Here is a 19,494-nt window from a genome sequence, read left to right as displayed (position 1 = left end):
ACATGTTCCCGAATCAAACAGTCCTAGGCCATTCAACCCATCAGGTCTATACTGTCTCTTTACAGCTAATTAATTAACTCTGCTAACTTGCTCTTCCCTCATTATCCTGCTAACAGTCTGTTTACAGGTACACACCCAATACCCTTTTTAAAAATTTCTAATGAACCTACATACACTGCACTTTCAAGAAGCATATTTCAAATCATAACCGCTTGCTACTTGAAAACAGTTGTCCATATTTAGCAAACCTTACACCCAGTTTTTTCAGCAATTATCTTAAATCTGTCTCGCCTGATTACAAATACCCCTCTACTGGAAATTCTCCATATTCTGTAGGCTAACAGATTTGGAACACTTCAGTTGTTTCTCCTGGTAGGGGGAAACTTTGGCAATAAAACTAAAATCCAAGTCTGAATGCGTGTTTGATTCTAACTTGAATGGACAGACAGTTCATGGGAATCTCAAGAGCCTGACCTTTAGTTACATAGCATAAAAGGAACAAAAGCACAATAATTCAACCGCCCTGATCTTAAAACATAATGAGCAATGTATTACTGTTGCAGAGTGTTGCAAGTCCCCATCTGTTTGTGACATTAAATGAACCATATTACCAACTATTTCCCATTAACACGGTGTGCTTCTGCACCAGCTGGCTGCTGGCAATGGTCCTTCTGGTTCAGACTAGACTCTGTACTTTTCTCTAAGTGAAAATTAGGATCAGGGAGCTGAAAGACACTTCTAATTTGTTTAAGGCAAGAAAGTTGGCTGCACTTTGGGCATTAAATGCCCACTGCTCTTGGGACTCTCCTACAATTACCTTTTCCACCTGCAGGTATATGAGTAATAATGCAATTTACTAAGTGCTGGAGATTCAATCGGAAATGTTCCAAATCGTTAGCCCAAACATGGAGAATTTCTAGTGCAGGACTGTCAGTAACTAGATGTGACAGATGCAAGATAATTACTGAAGGAGCAGGGTGTGTATTGATAAATGAAGAGAATTATCATTATGCAGTGAGCTGGTACGATCTGAAAACGGTGTTTAAAAACGAGCAAATGCCACAATGTTCTGCTTGTTAAAAACTGTGTGCACATTGGAAACCTAATTTACTACCAACTTGTCATAGGATCAGTTTACTCCATAAAGAGGGAAGCTCTTCAACAGGAACCTCTTTACAATGTAAACAATAAAAGGAAATTGTATTAAAGCTCAATATCCTTCCATAACATTACTAAATACAGATGGGATGATCAAGGATAATTGGCTAGTCAAGAGTTACTGGAGCCCAATAGTGAGGGGGAGATGAATCCATTTCAAATGAAAAACTCATTAACTTAGAAGGGCTTCATCATTCTTATTGTAACAGTGTGCTAACTCATCTTGTCGGGTAACCCTCTGAGTCAATATAGTAAACCATACCAGGGAGACTGATGAGAATTTTTTTTAAGAACAGGAAAAGGTCACTATTAAATTGTTCTCCTCGGATCTTTCAATTGTTTCTCTCTCCAGAAAAGTTCCTATCCATCCCAAACTCATTTACTGCCTTTTTAATTGTTTTTCAACTAATTCCAGAACATCAACTCTTCTTGGCTTTAGTTGCCTTTGTTGTAGTCCATAACTAAATGTTCCACCAACTTCCTCATATATTTTGTATCTTAATAATTTAAAGGCACTTCCTGCACCAATCAAGCCTTGAGGCAAGCTGAAAGAAAGTTGGCTGTTGATTACTGATGCTCCAGAGCACAAGACAATAGGAACCAGGTAAGTCCACTTGACCCCACAGGCTGGCACTGCATCCAATATGATCAAGGCTGATGTACCCCAGGCCTCATTTCCTCTTTTCTGTCAGTTCCCCACCACCTTAAATTTGTCATTCTTTCATAAATCTACCCCCTCTTTAAATACCTCCAGTGATCCATCCTCCACAACCCCAGAGAAGTGAATTCCAGAGATTCCCCACACAAACAAAACGGTGCAAGTGGAGAAAGTGGCTTAAACTTGAAAATTTCTAACACCATCATGTGTCACTCCACTTACAAGATCACGCCATCAGACACCTTTTCGTCTGCATTACTGTGACGGATCTCTCACTGATCATCCTGAGCTGTTACCGTATCAAAATTTCTAAGCCTCACCAACAGGAAGATATGGAGAGATAAATGCAGGAATTTACTTCATACATTCCCCACATGCATTAATGGCAGAAGATGCTTTGTGAGATGTGCCACATCGGCTTGTGCAGTTCATTTACCTTTCCGACTGGCTTTGTTCCTTCCCAGTTCCTCTTTTCCAGAGAAGGAGGTACCTGATAGATGTCCTGGGCTGGATTCATGGAAGGGGGTACTTGGTAGATGTCCTGGACTGGATTTATGGATGGAGGTATTTGGTAGATATCCTGTCCAGGACCCATGGATGGGGGCACCTGATAGATATCCTGAGGTGGACTCTTGGATGGTACCTGATAGATGTCCTGGGATTGACTCAGAGATGGAGGGACCTGATAAATCTCCTGGTTTGGGTTCATGGGCTGGGTCAAGTGGCCTTGAGCTGCTGTCTTCTGATAGAAGGTCTGCTGCTGTTGCTTTGTTGGGGTAGCTGGGTACTTGTTCGACTGGTTCTGCAGCGCAGGAGGAACCTGATACAAGCTCTGCTGTACTTTGTTTGATGAGGGCATCATATAGACATTGTCTCCCTGGGGCAGGTAAGCAGGATGCATAGCTGTATACTGTGAGGATTGGGATGGCATTTGGTAAACATTCTGTTGTTGGTAAGGCTGTTGTGATTGTGGGGACTGTTGTGCCGGGCTGGAACTTGGCTGCTTTTTCTCATACATTCCCACCAGGATCTTTAGCCGGTTTCCGGGCACGATACCTTGCCGTCCATGTAGCGAGCAAAGCCACCAGCCATCCAAGCCTCCCGTGTTCCGTTCCAAAACCGTCATGATATCCCCTTTGCGAAACGTCAGTTCATCTGGTGATTCAGCCACATTGTCATACAAGGCTTTAGCCAGTACATTCTGGAAGAAAAATAGTTAGAGTTAAAAAAGCTTGTCTGATATAATTGGCATGGCCTGCATGCACAAACCTTGATTACAGTACATGTTCTTCTAGACAAAATTTCAAATCAAATAATTGCATGAATAAATTTGAAAAATACTGGTTTTAAACGGCTTAGATAATTAATTTTCAACTTGTCCCATTTATGATGTTTTCTTGTGTTACTAGTGAAAAACCTAGAGCAGATCCCTTATAACTAGCCATACTGAAATCTACAAGTAGGTAAATATTTTTCCACATAACATGGACAAGGGGGTTTTGAAGAGCCAGTTTCTGTGCTGGCAACCCTATGTCTACAACGTGATAATTACCTATCTCACCAGTCCAAGGGGTTAAGTGTGTACCGTGGGACAGATCTGATCAGAAAATTGATTGCCCTTAATGCACCTTTTGCAAAGTCACCAAATTGCTTCAAGGTCCTCAGTGAATAAGGTGCACACGCCCGAGCAGAGATGCCTGTTACATTAAATTACATCCAATGACATGCATCCATATCTGAACACCATTTCTGGTACATTCAATTCCATCTGCAAAGACGTAACGGACCTGGGCCACTTCAGTAGAAGCAAAACTCTATGGAAAACAGAGCCCTTTTGTGCTGAACTTAAGAGCAAACAAGAGGGCCCATACATGTTTTACTCTGTCAGTCACCTTCAGGATGTACTGTATGCCCAATCATGAACCCAAAGCCTTCCAAGCCAATCGTGGCACATCTTATTTTGCCACAGCCAATCATGAGCTCCATCATCCTACACTAATATACTAATCCAATGCTCCACTCCTGACTCAAACCCCTCCCCAACCCACTAAATTACACTCCAGACCTCCTCCATCCTTCACCTTTTAGAGTCATAGAAAGCCACAGCACAGAAACAGGCCCTTCAGCCCATCCAGTCCATGCCATACCACTTCGAAGTTCAAGGTGCAGCATTTGTTATCAAAGTTTGTATACCTTGGGATTTGTCTTCTTGCGGGCAGCCACAAAACAAAAAAGCACAAAAGAACCCACACCACAAAGACAGTCAAACATCCACTGTCAAAAAAAAGGACAAATCGTACAAACCATCAAAAAGAAAACTCAATGGGCCAAATGACCTAATTCTGCTCCTATATCTAATGGTCATGGTGACAGAAAACATCAGAGGAACTCTGCAGGTCAGGTAGCATCTTTGTAGAGGAATAAATAGTTGACATTTTAACTGCAACCCTTCCAGTCCTGGATTTGCAGAATCTCTTGAGGTTATGATTTCCTGCATTTTTACACAGTGCCTTTTATAAAGATAGTGCAACATCCGTCAGTCAAGGTCCACACTATCCTGGCGATGTCTTCCTCTCACAGCCACGACCGGGCAGGAGGTACATGAGCACGAATTTCCACTCCACAGGTTCAGGAATAGCTACTCTCCTTTAACTATTCGGTTCTTGAACCAACCTGAAGTACAGGTGCTCTTACTTGGATACAGCAGACTCTCAGAATTGAAGAGTTAATATACAATAGCCAGCACCGCGAGATCCCACACTCCGTCAGCCAGAAAAAGTGGGATCTCCGTCCGGGTAGCCACCCACTTCAATTCTACTTCCCATTCCGACATGACGGTCCACAGCCTCCTCTACTGCCGTGATGAGGCCACACTCAGGTTGGAGGAGTAACACCTTATATTCTGAAGGGTAAACTACAACCTGATAGATTGATTTCTTGAACTTCTGGTAATGGCCCCCCCTCCTCCATTCCGATTTCCCTCTCTCACCTTATCTCCTTGCCTGCCCATCACCTTCCTCTGGTGCTCCTTCCCCTTCTTCCTTGGCTTCTACCCTCTCCTATCAGATTCCCCTTTCTCCAGCTCTTTACCTATTTCACCTATCAGCTTCCCAATTCTTTACTTCTCCCCTCCCCTAGTTTCACCCATCATATACCACCCTGTACCTCTTCCTGCCCTCCCCCTACCTTCTTAGTCTAATTTCTCTTTTTTTTTCCAGTCCTGATGAAGGGTCCCAGCCCAAACATCAAAAGTTTACTTTTTCCCATAGATGATGCCTGGCTTGCTGAGTTTCTCTAGCATTTTGTGTGTTTACATCATTTACAAACAGCCTTTCACAGAGTGAGACATGAAGAATTAAAAGGCATAAATGGAAAATTAGTAAGACATTTTTTTTTAAAAATCAGGTAAAACAGAATTCGATTCTTGAAATAATCCCCGACGATGGTGCAGAGATAAAAGTGACTAAGTAGGTGGGGAAGTTAAGTCAGCACAGGAATGAGTCAAAAAGTTACTATCTTTTCCTCAATGCTTAATTTTCTCATTGATGCAAGGAATCGCCACGTAATCCTAAACTGCACCATTAGAGAGGAAGGAGTCATTGGGGCTACCTACTTTGGCTAACTACAATCATATTGTTGATAGCGTGCTTCTGGGACACCAATGACAATCATTTCCCCACATTAAATCAGCCTAATCTAGAGGAAGGATGATAGTTTGGACCTGCCTGCAGTGAAAAAACAATTAAAAGGCAAGGAAACAAGGAACGCCCAGCTAACATCATGTAGCTTCCTGTAGTGAACATTCATCTCCTGCCATCAGAGTCACCAGCCGTAAACATCCGATGATAAAATTCATGAAAAGCTGCGCAGAGCTGAAACGTGGATGGCAATAGGACTCACTGCTATTTGTCACATTGTCTCCCAACTTTCCCAATTTCCCCTATTAATTCATTTCCTTGTAAAAACTAATCAACCCTCAGTTTTACCACAGCACATTCCCCTTTAAGAACAATCCATTGTTTCATTTAGTGAAGATCAATTGACAGATAACGTTCAAGTCTATTAGAACAGCAAATTAATGTCCTTCCTTCAAAATTAGTCCTTTGTCCTTAAGGGCCTCTTTGGCTCCGTGGAAGAAGCATTTATAGTGATAAGAACTTCCAGCAGTTACCAAACTGTCAAAGAACTACTTTCCACCCACTTAATTGAATATATGCACACATAGTCGTACAACATGCATCATAGAACATGGGACTTTTGTCAAAGTCCTTACTAAGTGACAGACCGATCGGGAAGGCTACGTCGCATGAGAATCAAGAGGGGTAGCAAAATGAATTCAGAACTGGCTCACTGATAGGAAGCAGAGGGTGATGGCAGAAGGTCGATTCTTTGACTGGAGCCCTGTGAATGTAGAGTGCCCCAAAGGTCAGAGATGGGGCCCATGTATGTTATTTGTTATATATGCAAATGATTCTGATATGAATGTACTTTGCATGATACGCAAGATTGCTGAGGATACTAAAGGATGAGGTCCTGTTGATAGTGAAACACGTTACAATGAACTACAAAAAGACCTTGGGGGACAGGTTACAGAATGGCAAAGGCATTTCAATTTAGATAAGTCTGAAGTGGTCTGAAGTGCTACCAGCAGTCAAACCAGGATAGGTCTGGTACTGTGAATGGCAGGGCACTGATAAGTGTTATGGAACAGAAGAACTGGGAGTACAAGTACACAGTTTACTGAAAGTGACCACACAAGCAGATGTGTGGTGAAGGTGGCATTTAGCAGAATGGCCTTCATCAGCCAGGGCATCAAGTTTAGCTTTAGGGACATTATGTGGCAGTTATACAAGTCATTGTAGATCTTGGGAGTGTTGTGTACAGTTTTGGTCACCCTGTTACAGGAAAGGCACTGACAAGCTAGAAAGGTGTAGAAGAGATTTACGATGATAACATAAGAACAGAAGAAGTAGGAGCAGGAGTAGGCCATCTGTCCCGTCGAGCCTGTTCCACCATTCAATAAGATCATGGCTGATCTTGGACTCATCTCCTCCTACCTGCCTTTTCCCCATAACCTTTAATTCCCCTGCTACGCAAACATCTATCCAATCTTGTCTTAAACATATTTACTGAGGTAGCCTCCCCTGATTCATTGGGCAGAGAATTCCACAGATTCACCACCCTCTGGGAAAAGCAGTTCCTCCTCATCTCCATCCTAAATCTACTTCCCTGAATCTGGAGGCTCTGTCCCCTAGTTCCAGTCTCACCTACCAGTGGAAACAACTTTCCTGCCCCTCTCTTATCTATCCCTTTTCATGATGTTGTCTGGACTAGAGGGCCTGAGTTACAGGGAGAGACAGGCACTGTGGTCTTTATCCCTGGAGCACAGGAGAATGAAGGAACAAGCTCACAGAAGTTTATAAAATCATGAGGGATGTGGATGGTCATAATCTTTTCCCTAGGGCTAGGGAATCCAAAACTAGAGGGCACAGACACAAGAGCGGAGAGATAACTTTTTTTTACATGGAGGGTAATGAGTGCCTGAGATGAGGTGCTGGAGGAAGTGATCGAGGCAGCCACAATTACAACTTATGAGAGCTATTTGAATAGGGGAGGAATTTAGAGAATTATTTGTTAAACATGGACAACTGGGACTAGGTGTGGGCGGCATGGCCCTGTTGGGCGGGGTGCCTGTTGTATGCCATATTACTCTACAACACTACAGCCCAGGGACAGGCCCTTCAGTCCATGATGAATGCACCAAGTATAAAGTAAAGTTCAACTAACTCCTTCTGCCTACACACGATCCACATCCCTCCATGTTCATGTGCTTGTCTGAAGCACTACTGTCACAATCATGACACCTTATTCTATTACATCAAAGGATTTAAATACAATGCAATCACCAGAATCAGATTATATGATATGAAACTTGTCATCTTATGGCAGCAGTAGAGTGCAACGACACAAAATTACTATAAATTACCAAACGATTAAATAGCACAAAAAGAAAGGAATAATGAGGCAGTGTTTGTGAGTTCATGGACCAATCAGATATCTGTTGGTGGAGGGGGAAAAGCTGTTCCTAAATCACTGAGAGGATGAAGGTGTTGAACAGCTTTGATATTGTCTTTGTGTACCAAAGTGGAGAACGGCAAAGCCACTGAGATTGCAATTTGCCTACCATAACAACACGTCTCCAGCAAATGCAGAGGGTCCAGGAACATGCTCAGGCAGGAGTTAATACTAGCCATAACCAATCTCTCAAAGCACTTCATCACAATAGTCACAAGTGCTACCAGGCTGTAGTCATTGAGGCAGTTCACTGTGAACTACCTGAGCACCGGTGTATTGCTGCCATTTGAGGGAGGTGGGAACATCAGATCACAGCAGTGAGAGGCTGAAGACACCCTTGAACACCTCAGCAAGTTGGTCGATACAGGTTTTCAGTACCTGGCCAGATACACTGTTGAGGCTTGATGCATTGCACAGGTTCACCCTCTTTAAGGATGTTCTGACACTAGCCTCCAAGACAGAGATCAGTGTCATCAGATATTGTGAGGATTTACACTGGGACAGTGTTATTACCCCTTCTGAAGCATGCGTAAGAGGCATTGAGATCACTGGGGAGTGAAGTACCACTGACATTTATGCTATTAGGTTTCACCTTCTAGTAAGTATCGGCACTAGAACCCTGCTACAGCTGTTCTGCATTCAAGTGTCCCTCTAACTTCTTTAAGTCGTGCTTGGACTTCATGGAGGATTCTGGACATCACAGATTTCTTCTTCAGACAATCTCCTGGTTCATCCAGAGTTTCTGGCTTGGGTATGTTTGGTGTTTTAGCAAAGGCACGACTGTGTCCACGCCGGTCTTGATGAAGTCAATGATTCATTCAGATCCAAAGTACCGTAGCGTGGTAGTTAGCGCAACACTATTACGGCTTGGGACATTCCAGAGTTCAGAAGACAATTCCAGCACCGTTCAGTAAGGAGTCTTTGTACATCCTCCCTACGGAATGTGTGGGTTTCCCCTGGAATCCTCCAGTTTCCTCCCGCATTCCGAAGACGTAAGGGAGTTTAACTGGTCTTTGTAAATTGTTCCGTGATGAGGTTAGGTTAATCGTGATTGTGAGGTTGCTGGAATGGCATGGCTCGAAGGGCCAGAAGGGCCTACCGCATGCAGTATCACCAAATAACATAAAAAATTAGATGAATCCCTGAATATGGTCCAGTCTACCAATTCAAAGCACTCCTAATCCTCCCCCTCCCCTGACCACACCTTTGCAGTGCTCACAGTTGGTACTGCAGTCGTCAATCTCTTCCTATCCACTGGGCGTAGCAGCACAGCCAGGTAATTAGACTTGCCAAACTGCGAGATGATACGGTAAGCATTCTTCACGGTAGCGTTCTGCAGGATGCTGGTGGTAGTTGGTCAGAGATTTATTCAAGCCAGCCTGGTTGACTTCCTGACAATGACCAGGAAGGTATCAGGGTGTGCTCAACCCCTTCAGTGCCAGCCTGATGTTTGCCAATGGTGGATTGTACACTGCCACCAGGATGAACAGAATGGACAACACTTGACCGCCAGATGTTCCAGGTTGGGGACCGTGTCTGTGCACCAACCATAAAGTAAACAGTGGCGCCTTTGCCTTTACTGATGTTGTCATCCGGTCCATGAATTGGATGGTGAATCCTATAGCTGGAGAGCTGTCAGGAGAACCGTGTCTCTGTGAAGCAGAGTAGACAACAGTCTCTAGTGTCGCTTTGGTGCTGCAGTCTCGCTCAGAGGGCTTCAAACTGATTTTCCAGAGAGCAAAGGTCACAAAGACGGCATTAAGATGCTTTCTGATAAGCACTTTGTTCAAATATTAGTCTAAAATAAGTGCACATCACAAACAGAAGAACAACAAAAAAAAAGGTTAAACAAAGACAGATTTTCCTTCTCATTTTGCCTGAGGTAACTCAGAGGTCAACATCAGGAAAGCACCCAGACTCCAGGGAAAAAAACATTCTTGTCAGAGCCAGGTACACTTCCTGAAGACTCGAGAGACAAAGAGCATTGCACATTTTGTTTATGATAGTTGTACGGTAAACAGTGGAATGGAAGAAATATTGATGTTGTATATTTCCCAAGTAATGGCTTCACTGAGTTAAGACACCTGGTGACAAGGGAGTTTGAGAGACTTTGTTCAATACAAAATAGCCCTCACTGTGGGTGGGGAAAGGTGTGAGAAGTGGAGGCAGAGGGGTGTGCTGCGAGTGGATCTGGAGGTCCAATACCAGCAACAAATCAAACAAAGTATTCTGTTAAATTTTTGAGTCAAAACTGTTTTGAATTAATATCTTGATCAAAATATAAGTTCAGGAATTGTAGTTATTTGCTACTAATGACAGAGGCAGACCAACATAAGAATGTTACTGTATCCAAATGTGTAGTTGTTTCGCACTCAGTGACTTGCCAACAGTAATTTCCAAATTCCTGCTACACAGCTCCACTGCCAACAACGATATCCATCCCGTGCTGTCCTCCATTGAGGGCTAAAAGCTTCACCTACACCAGAAAGTGTCAGCAACAGAAGGCTTAGACAGTTGTCCAAAACAGCAAGTTCTGGCTTGAACACAAGTCTGAGGACAAAGTGGGAGCTGTTTGTTAATGGGAACGGAATCACAGTCGTGAAGTATTGCTACCTTACACCTTTCCTAACAGGGTAGAGCTCTGACAAGAAATCTCCTCCAACTTTGACATTTCTTCCTGTGAGTATTCCGAGAATAGTGGAATTGGATTTGCTGTTCATCGAAGTCACTGCCAAGCTGGCTCTGGTGTTATCACAACAAAAGGGTTTTTTTTCCACCTTGAACCCAGGTCACCAGGAAGTAAAACAATAGCCCAGGCTAGAGAATTGCAACATACGATAATGAACGCAATGTAAATAAAGCACTAGAAAAAATACTCTCAACATGATCGACACTAATAATTGTTTCTAAACCTGTTACCTCATGAAAGTACTTGTTGTTCAGGAGGTAATTACTTGGCATGTCAAGGTTACGAAAAGTGTGGCATAAACACAAGCTCTACCTCACTTTTTTATCCTCCTGACAATTCAAATAGTTGCTTCTTTAAAAGTAATGATTTCCATTAATGAAGAATCTTTACAATGGACAGGCATCTTTCTTTTCGAAAGGAACAAAACAATGTGACCTGCGGTAAGTATAAGGCATGGGAGCAAATGAAAATCAGTTTGCTTTGCAAATCCCTGTCAATCTCTTCCTTCAGCATGTCAGGATCCATCTCACTTTGCTTTCAGTAGTGTCATCAACTTTGACCCGAGTCACCAAAACAAGCAATGGTTCTAATGCCTCAGATATAAAACGGCATCATATACAAGGTAGTGATTTACTCTTCAGTCCTGGCCTAGATTCTCTCTCTGGACATAAATGCGCTATTAACAAAACCAGGCTGACAACTGCCAGCAATGCTCCTAGTTTGTGTGGCTTGGTGAGACCTAGGCAAGTCCATGCTCTGTTCTTCAGTTGGGTCTGCATAGAAAGCACGAGTTGCTGTTTCATTTGGGTTTAGGAGCAAAGATCAGTGAAAAATCACTGTTCTTGTCACATCCAGAAAACTTATGCAAAATATGCCTTTGAGGGACAGGATTATAAATTGAGCTGCAAATATGCAGACTCTGAAATAACTTGAAGCTACTTTGGTAAGGCCCCCGCTATTCACAATGATCTGGATGAGGGAGCTAAACACAGCATGCATTTAGTTAAACTTGCAGAGGACACAAGATAGGGAGGTGCAGTGGGGAGTTTGAGCTATGAAGAGGAAGAGAATTCAATGTGATTTGGACAAGTTGCAGGAGTCGGCCCATGTATGGTTATGCAGAACAATGTGGATAAATATGAAGTTATACACTCAGTTCTTACAACAGGGAAAAAAAATGTTATTTCCTGGCCGGTGATGGACTGTGGAAAGGGAAGGTATAATGAGACCTTGTCAGTCTCTGAAAGCAAGCATTCAGGAAGGCAACAGTAGGGTAGTAGTTGTTAAGTCGAGTCTGACTCTTCGTGACCTCATGGACCATAGGGCAAGATACAGAAATAGACTGCCAGGCCTTTCTTCCACACAGATACTGCTGCTGCCCAGGTTGGGACCCAGCTGGGTTTAGACTCAGGACCATCTGCCTTGAAGTCCAGAGCTGATGCCACTACACCACCAGCCGTCCCAGGATAGCAGTTAGTATAACACTATTACAATGCCAACAACCCGGGCTTAATTCCACCACTGTCTGTAAGGAGTTTGGACATTCTCCCTGTGACCATGTGACCTTGGACATTCTTCTAAGTGCTCTGATTTCCTCCCATGTTCCAAAGGCATACAGGTTGCTAGGTTAATTGGTCACGTGTGTGACTGGGCAGTGTGGGAGCATTGTCCCGGAAGGGCCTGTTACATGCTGTGTCTCTAAATCAGGGGTTCACAACCTTTTTATGCCAGGGATCCCTATCATTAACTGAGATATCTGTGGACCCCAGGTTGGGGACCTCTACTCTAAGTAAATAAAAATGTCTGCCATTGCAAGCACAATACACAAGAAAGGATGTCCTGATCACATTATGAATTGAGGATGGCAATTTATTGCCAGAAATTGCATTGTTTAAACCCATCTTGATCTCTTCCGTGAGCTTAGACATCACTATCTGAGGAATGATATTCTTGCCAGTGGAGATAGTGAACATTTGTGGCACAGAGCTGAATTCTGGAATGGCAGGACTAACACACAAGGACAGATTGTGTTGTTTTGGCCCAGTCAGTGCAGGATAAAAGAAGCAGGGGATGTCAAAGGAAGCTATAAAATTCTAACAGAGGATATTCCCAATAGTCCAGATCCAGGGGTTCAAAGTACAGTGTATGCTGTTCAGAACACAGGTCATGAGAAATCTGAAATTCTCTCTCACAAGACTCCAAGTCAGTAAATGTATTTTAAGGAGGAGATAGCTATATTTCTTATTGCCAAAGGAATATGGGGAGTGTGCAGGAACGGGTTACTGAAAATATTATAATATTGAAGAAAGGGGTAGGCCAGAAGGACCGAATGGCCCACTCTGCTGCTTTCCATGTTTCTACGGCCAAGTTACAGAACTGTGACTACTTGTGAGTTTGCCCATTCAGAGAGAAACTGTGCTTCTTTGTAGGGGTTGTATACTAGCATCACCCTCACTAGAATAAAGTGACTTCAGCAAAAATGACCTGCTGGCCTGACCACCCAGGGGGTGGTGCAGGAGCTGAGTAAGCCGTTGGCCCATAAACCCCTCATTGCCACTCCTGTTGGAATTACAAATGTGACTCTGAGCTTTTCTAGAAACAGGAAGTGCTTGTTCCATGAGTCATGGGCAGTTCTGCTTCATAAATCCTGCGAACTGCAGCACTAATTGCCCAACAACAATTTTTAAACCCGGGAATGCAGATAGCAAATACTAAATTTGGTCATTTTCTCTCCAAAGTGTGTCATGTTGTCATGACATGTTTTAGATTCAGCCTATCATTTTGGTATGCAAGACATGATTTCTTCTTCACTCAAAGTTTAAGCAGCCCTATGTTTTCAATAGCAGATTTCCCTCCAAACAAAAGACTATTCTCAAGTACTGATGGGATATCCATACCTAGCTCAGTCCATCGACAACTGAAATACAGTCATTGTCATGTTTGACTCCATTATTCTTCACATTCAACTGGGAGAGACCACTAGGGTTTATTCAATTTCAAATGGAATACGAGTTATAGGTCTTCCACGTATGGAGAGCTTCCTCAACGTTCAGATTCATTTATTTATCACATGTAATCGAAACACACAGTGAGACTGAAATGCGTCATTTGCGGTAACAAACACAACCTAATGATGTGCTGGGAGCTGCCCACAAGTGCCGCCACATGTTCTGGCGCCAACACAGCATGCCTATCACGTTCAGCAGAACAACATCAGCAAGACAAGCTCCTTTACACACACACACACAAACACCCCTCCATCACCACAGTAGGCCAGGCCTTCAGTGGACACGAAGATATCGGCCTCTAACTTACCCAGTGGACTCACAGACTCAGAGCTTTGGCCATCGGGCCTCAACTTCTGACTGACCTTTGGGTTTCGTCCTTTGGTATCGACCCCAGGACTCGCCCAGGATGACAGAACCCCAAACTCCAGGCTTTGAGCTCTGGGCTCCTGTAACCAAGGGATCATCGCTGACCTGGTTACCAGCACCATCACCAGCACTCGTCTACACTATTCTTCATCCACTGCACTTGCCAGCCTGACAGCCATCTATGGATATCTTTGTCCACGATATCGCTGGCCTTCGAATGTGGACCAGAGGCTTACACTCCGGCCTGACCTCTCACTCTCCACATCCACATCCCTAAACCCTAATCTAGCACCTAACTCCCCACTCTGTCCCCAAAAATCATCCCTACAAAGCTAAAAAAAACACCCACGTTTGAGCGACAACCTTGACAGAGACAGAAGACTTTCTACTGATTAATTCCTTGATGCAGAATCACACAACTTCTCTGGTCACTGGCATTTGTCCCTCCAACAACGTTTCCTTATTTACTACTGTCTGCAAGCTCTTCTACGCACACATTCTGCTATCTGACGCAAATGATTTGGCCTGCCCCATGAAACACGCTGTATTATTGTATCAATTCAATAGCCATCATAACACGGGATCTTTGTATGAAACCACATTAATAAATCAAAGTAGCACAGAGAATGGTATAGCTCAGCACTGGAACGATGTGCTAAAAGCTCCATTCTCTGTACATTCATTTGCCTGTGTATTGACCTCTTTAACAGCTCTGTTATATTAGCCTCCATTACCATTCCAGGTACCCACCACAACCTGTGCACATCTCTTTTGAACTCACCCCTTATCACCTCATATGCATCCCTTCTGGTATTGGATATTTTGACCCTGGGATAAAAATACTGGCTGCTTATCTCTGCCACTCAATCTTCCATTTTCTATCAACTCTCCCCTCAGACACCGCTGCTCTAGGAAAACAACTCAAGTTTGTTTAACCTCTCCTTTTAGTAGATGCCCTTTAATCCAGACAGCATCCTAGTAAACCTCTTCTGCTACTTCTCTAAAGCTTCCACATTCTTCCTATAATGGGCAGACCAGAACTGAATGCAATACTGCAGATCTAGCCTGACCAGAGCTTTATAAACCTGCAACATAACTTTCCAATTCCTCAACCAATAAAGGCAAGCTTGCCAGGTCCCTTTTCCACCAGCCTATCAACCCACGTAGCCACTTTCAGGGAGCTATGGACTTTGACTCTAAGATTCCTCTGCAGATCAACACTGTCTAGCCGTTAGCAGTGGACCGTCCCTTTGCATTTGATCTCCCAAAGTACAGCCTTCAAATCGTCTATGAACTTACTAGAACAACCGTCGACGTTATTTACATTACAAACAGCACAGGTAAAGGGACTGATCCTGCAGGTCACCACTAGTCACAGATCTCCAGCACTTACCAATGCACTCTGCTTTCTATGAGCAAGTATATTTTGAATCCAAATGGTCAAATCACCATGGATCCCCTTCACCTGAATCTTCTAGATGAACCTACCATGAGGGGCAATGTCAAATGCCTTACTGAAATCCATAGAAGGAAGTTCTACAGCTCTACCTTCATCAATCTCCGCTGCCCCCTCCTTGAAAAACTCAATCAGGTTAGTAAGTTATGACTGGTCTCACACATGGCCATGATGACTATCTCTAATTAGGTCACCATTTGCCAAATGGTCATAAATCCTATTCTAAGAATCCACTCTAATAACTTTTGTACAGAGATCTTAGATGAGAAACATTCTGATTGCAGAATAGCTATTACTGTTGCATCCAAAGTCTTGTTGCCAATGCACACAGTGGGTTTCTTTAGCTATTACATCTGACCCAGTGATATTAAACCTGCACAATGATGGTTTCTCCCAGTCATTGCATGATGTCAAAATGGCTCTCCCAGTTCATTTTCAGACAGGAGCAGGTTAAGGAATAGACTTGTTCAGTGTTTGACACCAAGTTAACACTTCCATCGTAAGCAGGAAGCGAAAACATTGCTGTTTGCCTCCTTTGGATGTTTTCCCAATTCAAGTTACCTGCAGAATGTGTAGACTCGGCTGGGCTATCAGTGTGAGCTGGACTGGGCTAGGCACTCTGCAGTATATGCAAGGCGTGATGTACCACCTTGGAGAGATCTGCCTGCCTTCTCTAAGTTCAAGAGCATTTGCTTGTCCAAGAAATACCCAAGGTCCAGAGTCACGCATGGGACTGTCTGGAACCAACCAGAACACAAATTAGGATGGGAGGTACGAAAGGCCCATTTCACTTTACTTTATTGTCACTAAACAATTGATACTAGAGCGTACAATCATCACAGCGATACTTGATTCTGCGCTTCGTGCTCCCTGAAGTACAAATTGAAGTAAATATAACAAAAATTTAAATTATAAGTCATAATTAGAAAATAGAAAAGGGAAAGTAAGGTAGTGCAAGTCAGGTCCGGATATTTGGAAGGTACGGCCCAGATCTGGGTCAGGATCCATTCAGCAGTCTTATCACAGTTGGAAAGAAGCTGTTCCCAAATCTAGGCGTAAGAATCTTCAAGCTCCTGAACCTTCTCCTGGAGGGAAGAGGGACAAAAAGTGTGTTGGCTGGGTGGGTCATGTCCTTGATTATCCTGGCAGCACTGCTCCGACAGCCTGCGGTGTAAAGTGAGTCCAAGGATGGAAGATTGGTTTGTGTGATGTGCTGGGCTATGTTCACGATCTTCTGCAGCTTCTTCCAGCTTGGACAGGACAACTTCCATACACAGTTGTTCAACCTTGGTTTATTAAATATAGTGAACTTTTACACTTCACCAGTGCAGGGTATTTCCACAAGTTTAAGGCACTTCAGGAAGTTCAGAGATAATGCTGGATGGCTGAAAAAAAATGGTGGGCTCTGTAGGAGGAAAGGGTTAAATTGATCTTAAGAATAGTTTAAAAGGTCAACACAGCATTGTAAGCTGAAGGGCCTGTACTGTGTTGCTAACCAAAATGAAGAACTCAACCATTTGAATTCTTCCTTGTTCCTTCAGAATTCCTAAGATACCAGCTGAGGGAAAATATGCCCTTTATATCTGAAGTTATCAGATGAAGGTAACACTCAGCTCAACAGCAAGACCCTGATGGTCCAGTTTCCAGTGAGACCTCGATAAATTGGGCACAAAGGAAGCAAAGAGTTTGGCAAATAACATTTAATTTGATCTGCTATGTTTGAAGTGCTAATTAAGCAAATAGATTCCACCACTCACACAATCAGCTATACACATGTATTGGGATGCACACAACCCGGTAATGTGCAGGCGGAGAGCTGAAATCTTCCAACCAACAGCAGAGCTGGAGTGTTGCTGACACATGGGAGACTGGGAGTTACTTCACAAGTGCCTGACTGGATTGATCTTGGTCGAAAGCAATGTTGTTGACACACCCTCCAAGCACAAGATAGGGTGTCACTCCCTCCCAACCAATCTGTTGCATCTGCCAATTCACGTGCCATGACTTCAGTCCAGTTTTCACTACGTGCCCTGCCCTCATCCTCTCTAGCCAGGCCTGAAATCTCAGTGGAATCGAGCAGCAGTGTTGTTGTAGGAGAAATCTCATCATTATTGCATTATCAGTAACAGCTAATTTCACTCAGTTAATCTCTAGCATTAACCTTGTGACTGCTACTGTAACTCCAACAGTACTCACTCCAGAACAACGTTTTCTTCCTTCTTTCGCCCCCAAATCAACCGAGAGGAATGTCTGGACGCTGTAATTGTATAGCCTGTCCTGACTTGCCTTGCCTTGGCTGTCAGCAAGAGCCACTGTTGAAATGAGATCATTTTCTCTTCTGGTCATCAACCCTTTGCTGCAGGACTAACTCAGGAAACTCTCTCCCTCTTTGGACTTAATTTATTAATCCTCTCTCCTTCTGCAGCTTTTGTGGGCGGGTCCTCCCTGCTCAAACTTCAGGGAGGTCAGCCCTCCTGATGGAAAAGTAGGTACGAGCAACGCACATCCCCGAGCAGGAACTTAACAACTTTCCTCCTCTTGGGCTGCTAAAATGTTCAGAGTTGTGCTGATGGCAGGGGCGGCACATCAGCCAGGCCTGTCTCTGTCGGACATGAGAGTATAAACCTCGCTGTGCTTCCTGCTGCAGGTCACATGCCCGTAACAAGATGTTGATGGCAGGATCAAAAAAGGCCGCAGGATCGTCACAATCCAGCAGGCCACCAACACTCGGTACCGACTGGAAGCCAAATGACAGGGTACTGCAGTATGGACAAAGGCCGGGGGCAAAGTAACACTTCACGGGCAGCCTTTCTGACAGGGAAGTGGCAAGGAAAGATTGCCGAGTACTCAACCTGCAGTGAAGTGGGATGCCAAGGCAGACGGTAGTTGGATTCAACTCTGGTCGCTAAGGAGGTCAGAGACAGTGAAAAGGGCACAGAGTTTGTGCTACGATTCACCTCCCTGAAAGAAATGGAAGAAATGCCACAGGTGCTGCCGAAGAGAATTTGCAAAACAATTCTTGCACAAATTGCCTGGGATGATTTACAGGTATGCAATTGTGAGGATTAAAATGGAAGAGAAATCAGCAGTCCGACAAAAAAAAAGAATTCAAGTTCAGAACATAGTCTAGACCAGGGGGTCCCAACTTGGGGTCCATGGACTCCTTTAATGATGTTAGTCCACGGCAAACGCCTGCTCTGCACTATTTGATGTGACTGCAGTTTCTGAACGTCTAGGTTAAACGAAAGAGTCCACAGGAGAGGCTGAACAATCAGAGTCAGAACCAGATTCATTATCACTGTTTTATTTGATAAGAAAAGTGTTGTTTTGTGACAACGAAGCAACACTGACAGGCACCCCGTGCCTCTCGTTACAGTGGGGAATGCCAGGAGAATTGTATTCGCACCAGCAGATGCAATGCCATGATTCAAAGTTGGCCTAAAACCAAGACTCGGGAGGTGAAAATTGTTTAATATGAAACACGAGCAGAGTATAACTGTGAACATTTACACCAGTAACTGCATTCCTTTCAACACATCTCTGCCCTAAATTCATGATTTATGTTGGAATCATCGGAGGGGAGAACAAAAGGCTAGGCCCCGCTGCCCCATTCCCAGCAGACTGGACCAGCTTGCAATGATAGAATGTCTCAAATCAATCCTAATAAGCCAAGAGCCACTAACTCCATATGCTGACACGTGTACTTCGACAAGCAGAGATGCTGCAGTTTGGAAGGATAAAGAATTATAACAAATTCTTGACTTCTCTCTACCAGAACTCCTCCTTCAGTTTCTCACCCTAAGAGTCGACAAGTACACACATCATATTATGGTTGCTGACTCCTCCACAAATTGAATCATGGAAGCAGGCTCTTTGGCTCGCGGAATCTCTCCTGGTTTCTAAGTACCCAGTATATGAAACCTGCTTCTCCTCTTCCCTTTTCCAATTCGTCCCACTTTCCCATCTACTCCATCCAGATCCTACCACTTACCCGTACAGTAGGGGCAATTTACAGTGGCCAATTGACCTACCATCTCACATGCCTTTGGGACGTGGAAGGAAATGGGCAGGAGCGCTTGAAAGA

At 43.8% G+C, this 19,494-nt stretch overlaps 1 protein-coding gene across 2 annotated transcripts in view; it reads right to left on the bottom strand.

Moving 5' to 3' along the window:
* Positions 1 to 19,494, bottom strand: part of bcar1 (BCAR1 scaffold protein, Cas family member) — a 251,279-nt gene that overhangs the window by 83,944 nt on the left and 147,841 nt on the right. For both annotated transcript variants that reach the window (XM_073069939.1, XM_073069938.1), the window contains exon 2: positions 2,253 to 3,017. In XM_073069939.1, the coding sequence (XP_072926040.1) occupies positions 2,253 to 3,017 (765 nt within the window). The remainder of the gene's footprint in view (positions 1 to 2,252; positions 3,018 to 19,494) is intronic.

Source organism: Hemitrygon akajei, chromosome 17, assembly GCF_048418815.1.
Source record: "Hemitrygon akajei chromosome 17, sHemAka1.3, whole genome shotgun sequence".
In the NCBI taxonomy this organism is placed as follows: domain Eukaryota; kingdom Metazoa; phylum Chordata; class Chondrichthyes; order Myliobatiformes; family Dasyatidae; genus Hemitrygon; species Hemitrygon akajei.
The sequence above is the reverse complement of the archived record's forward strand: the minus strand, read 5'-3'. Positions and strand labels throughout refer to the sequence as shown.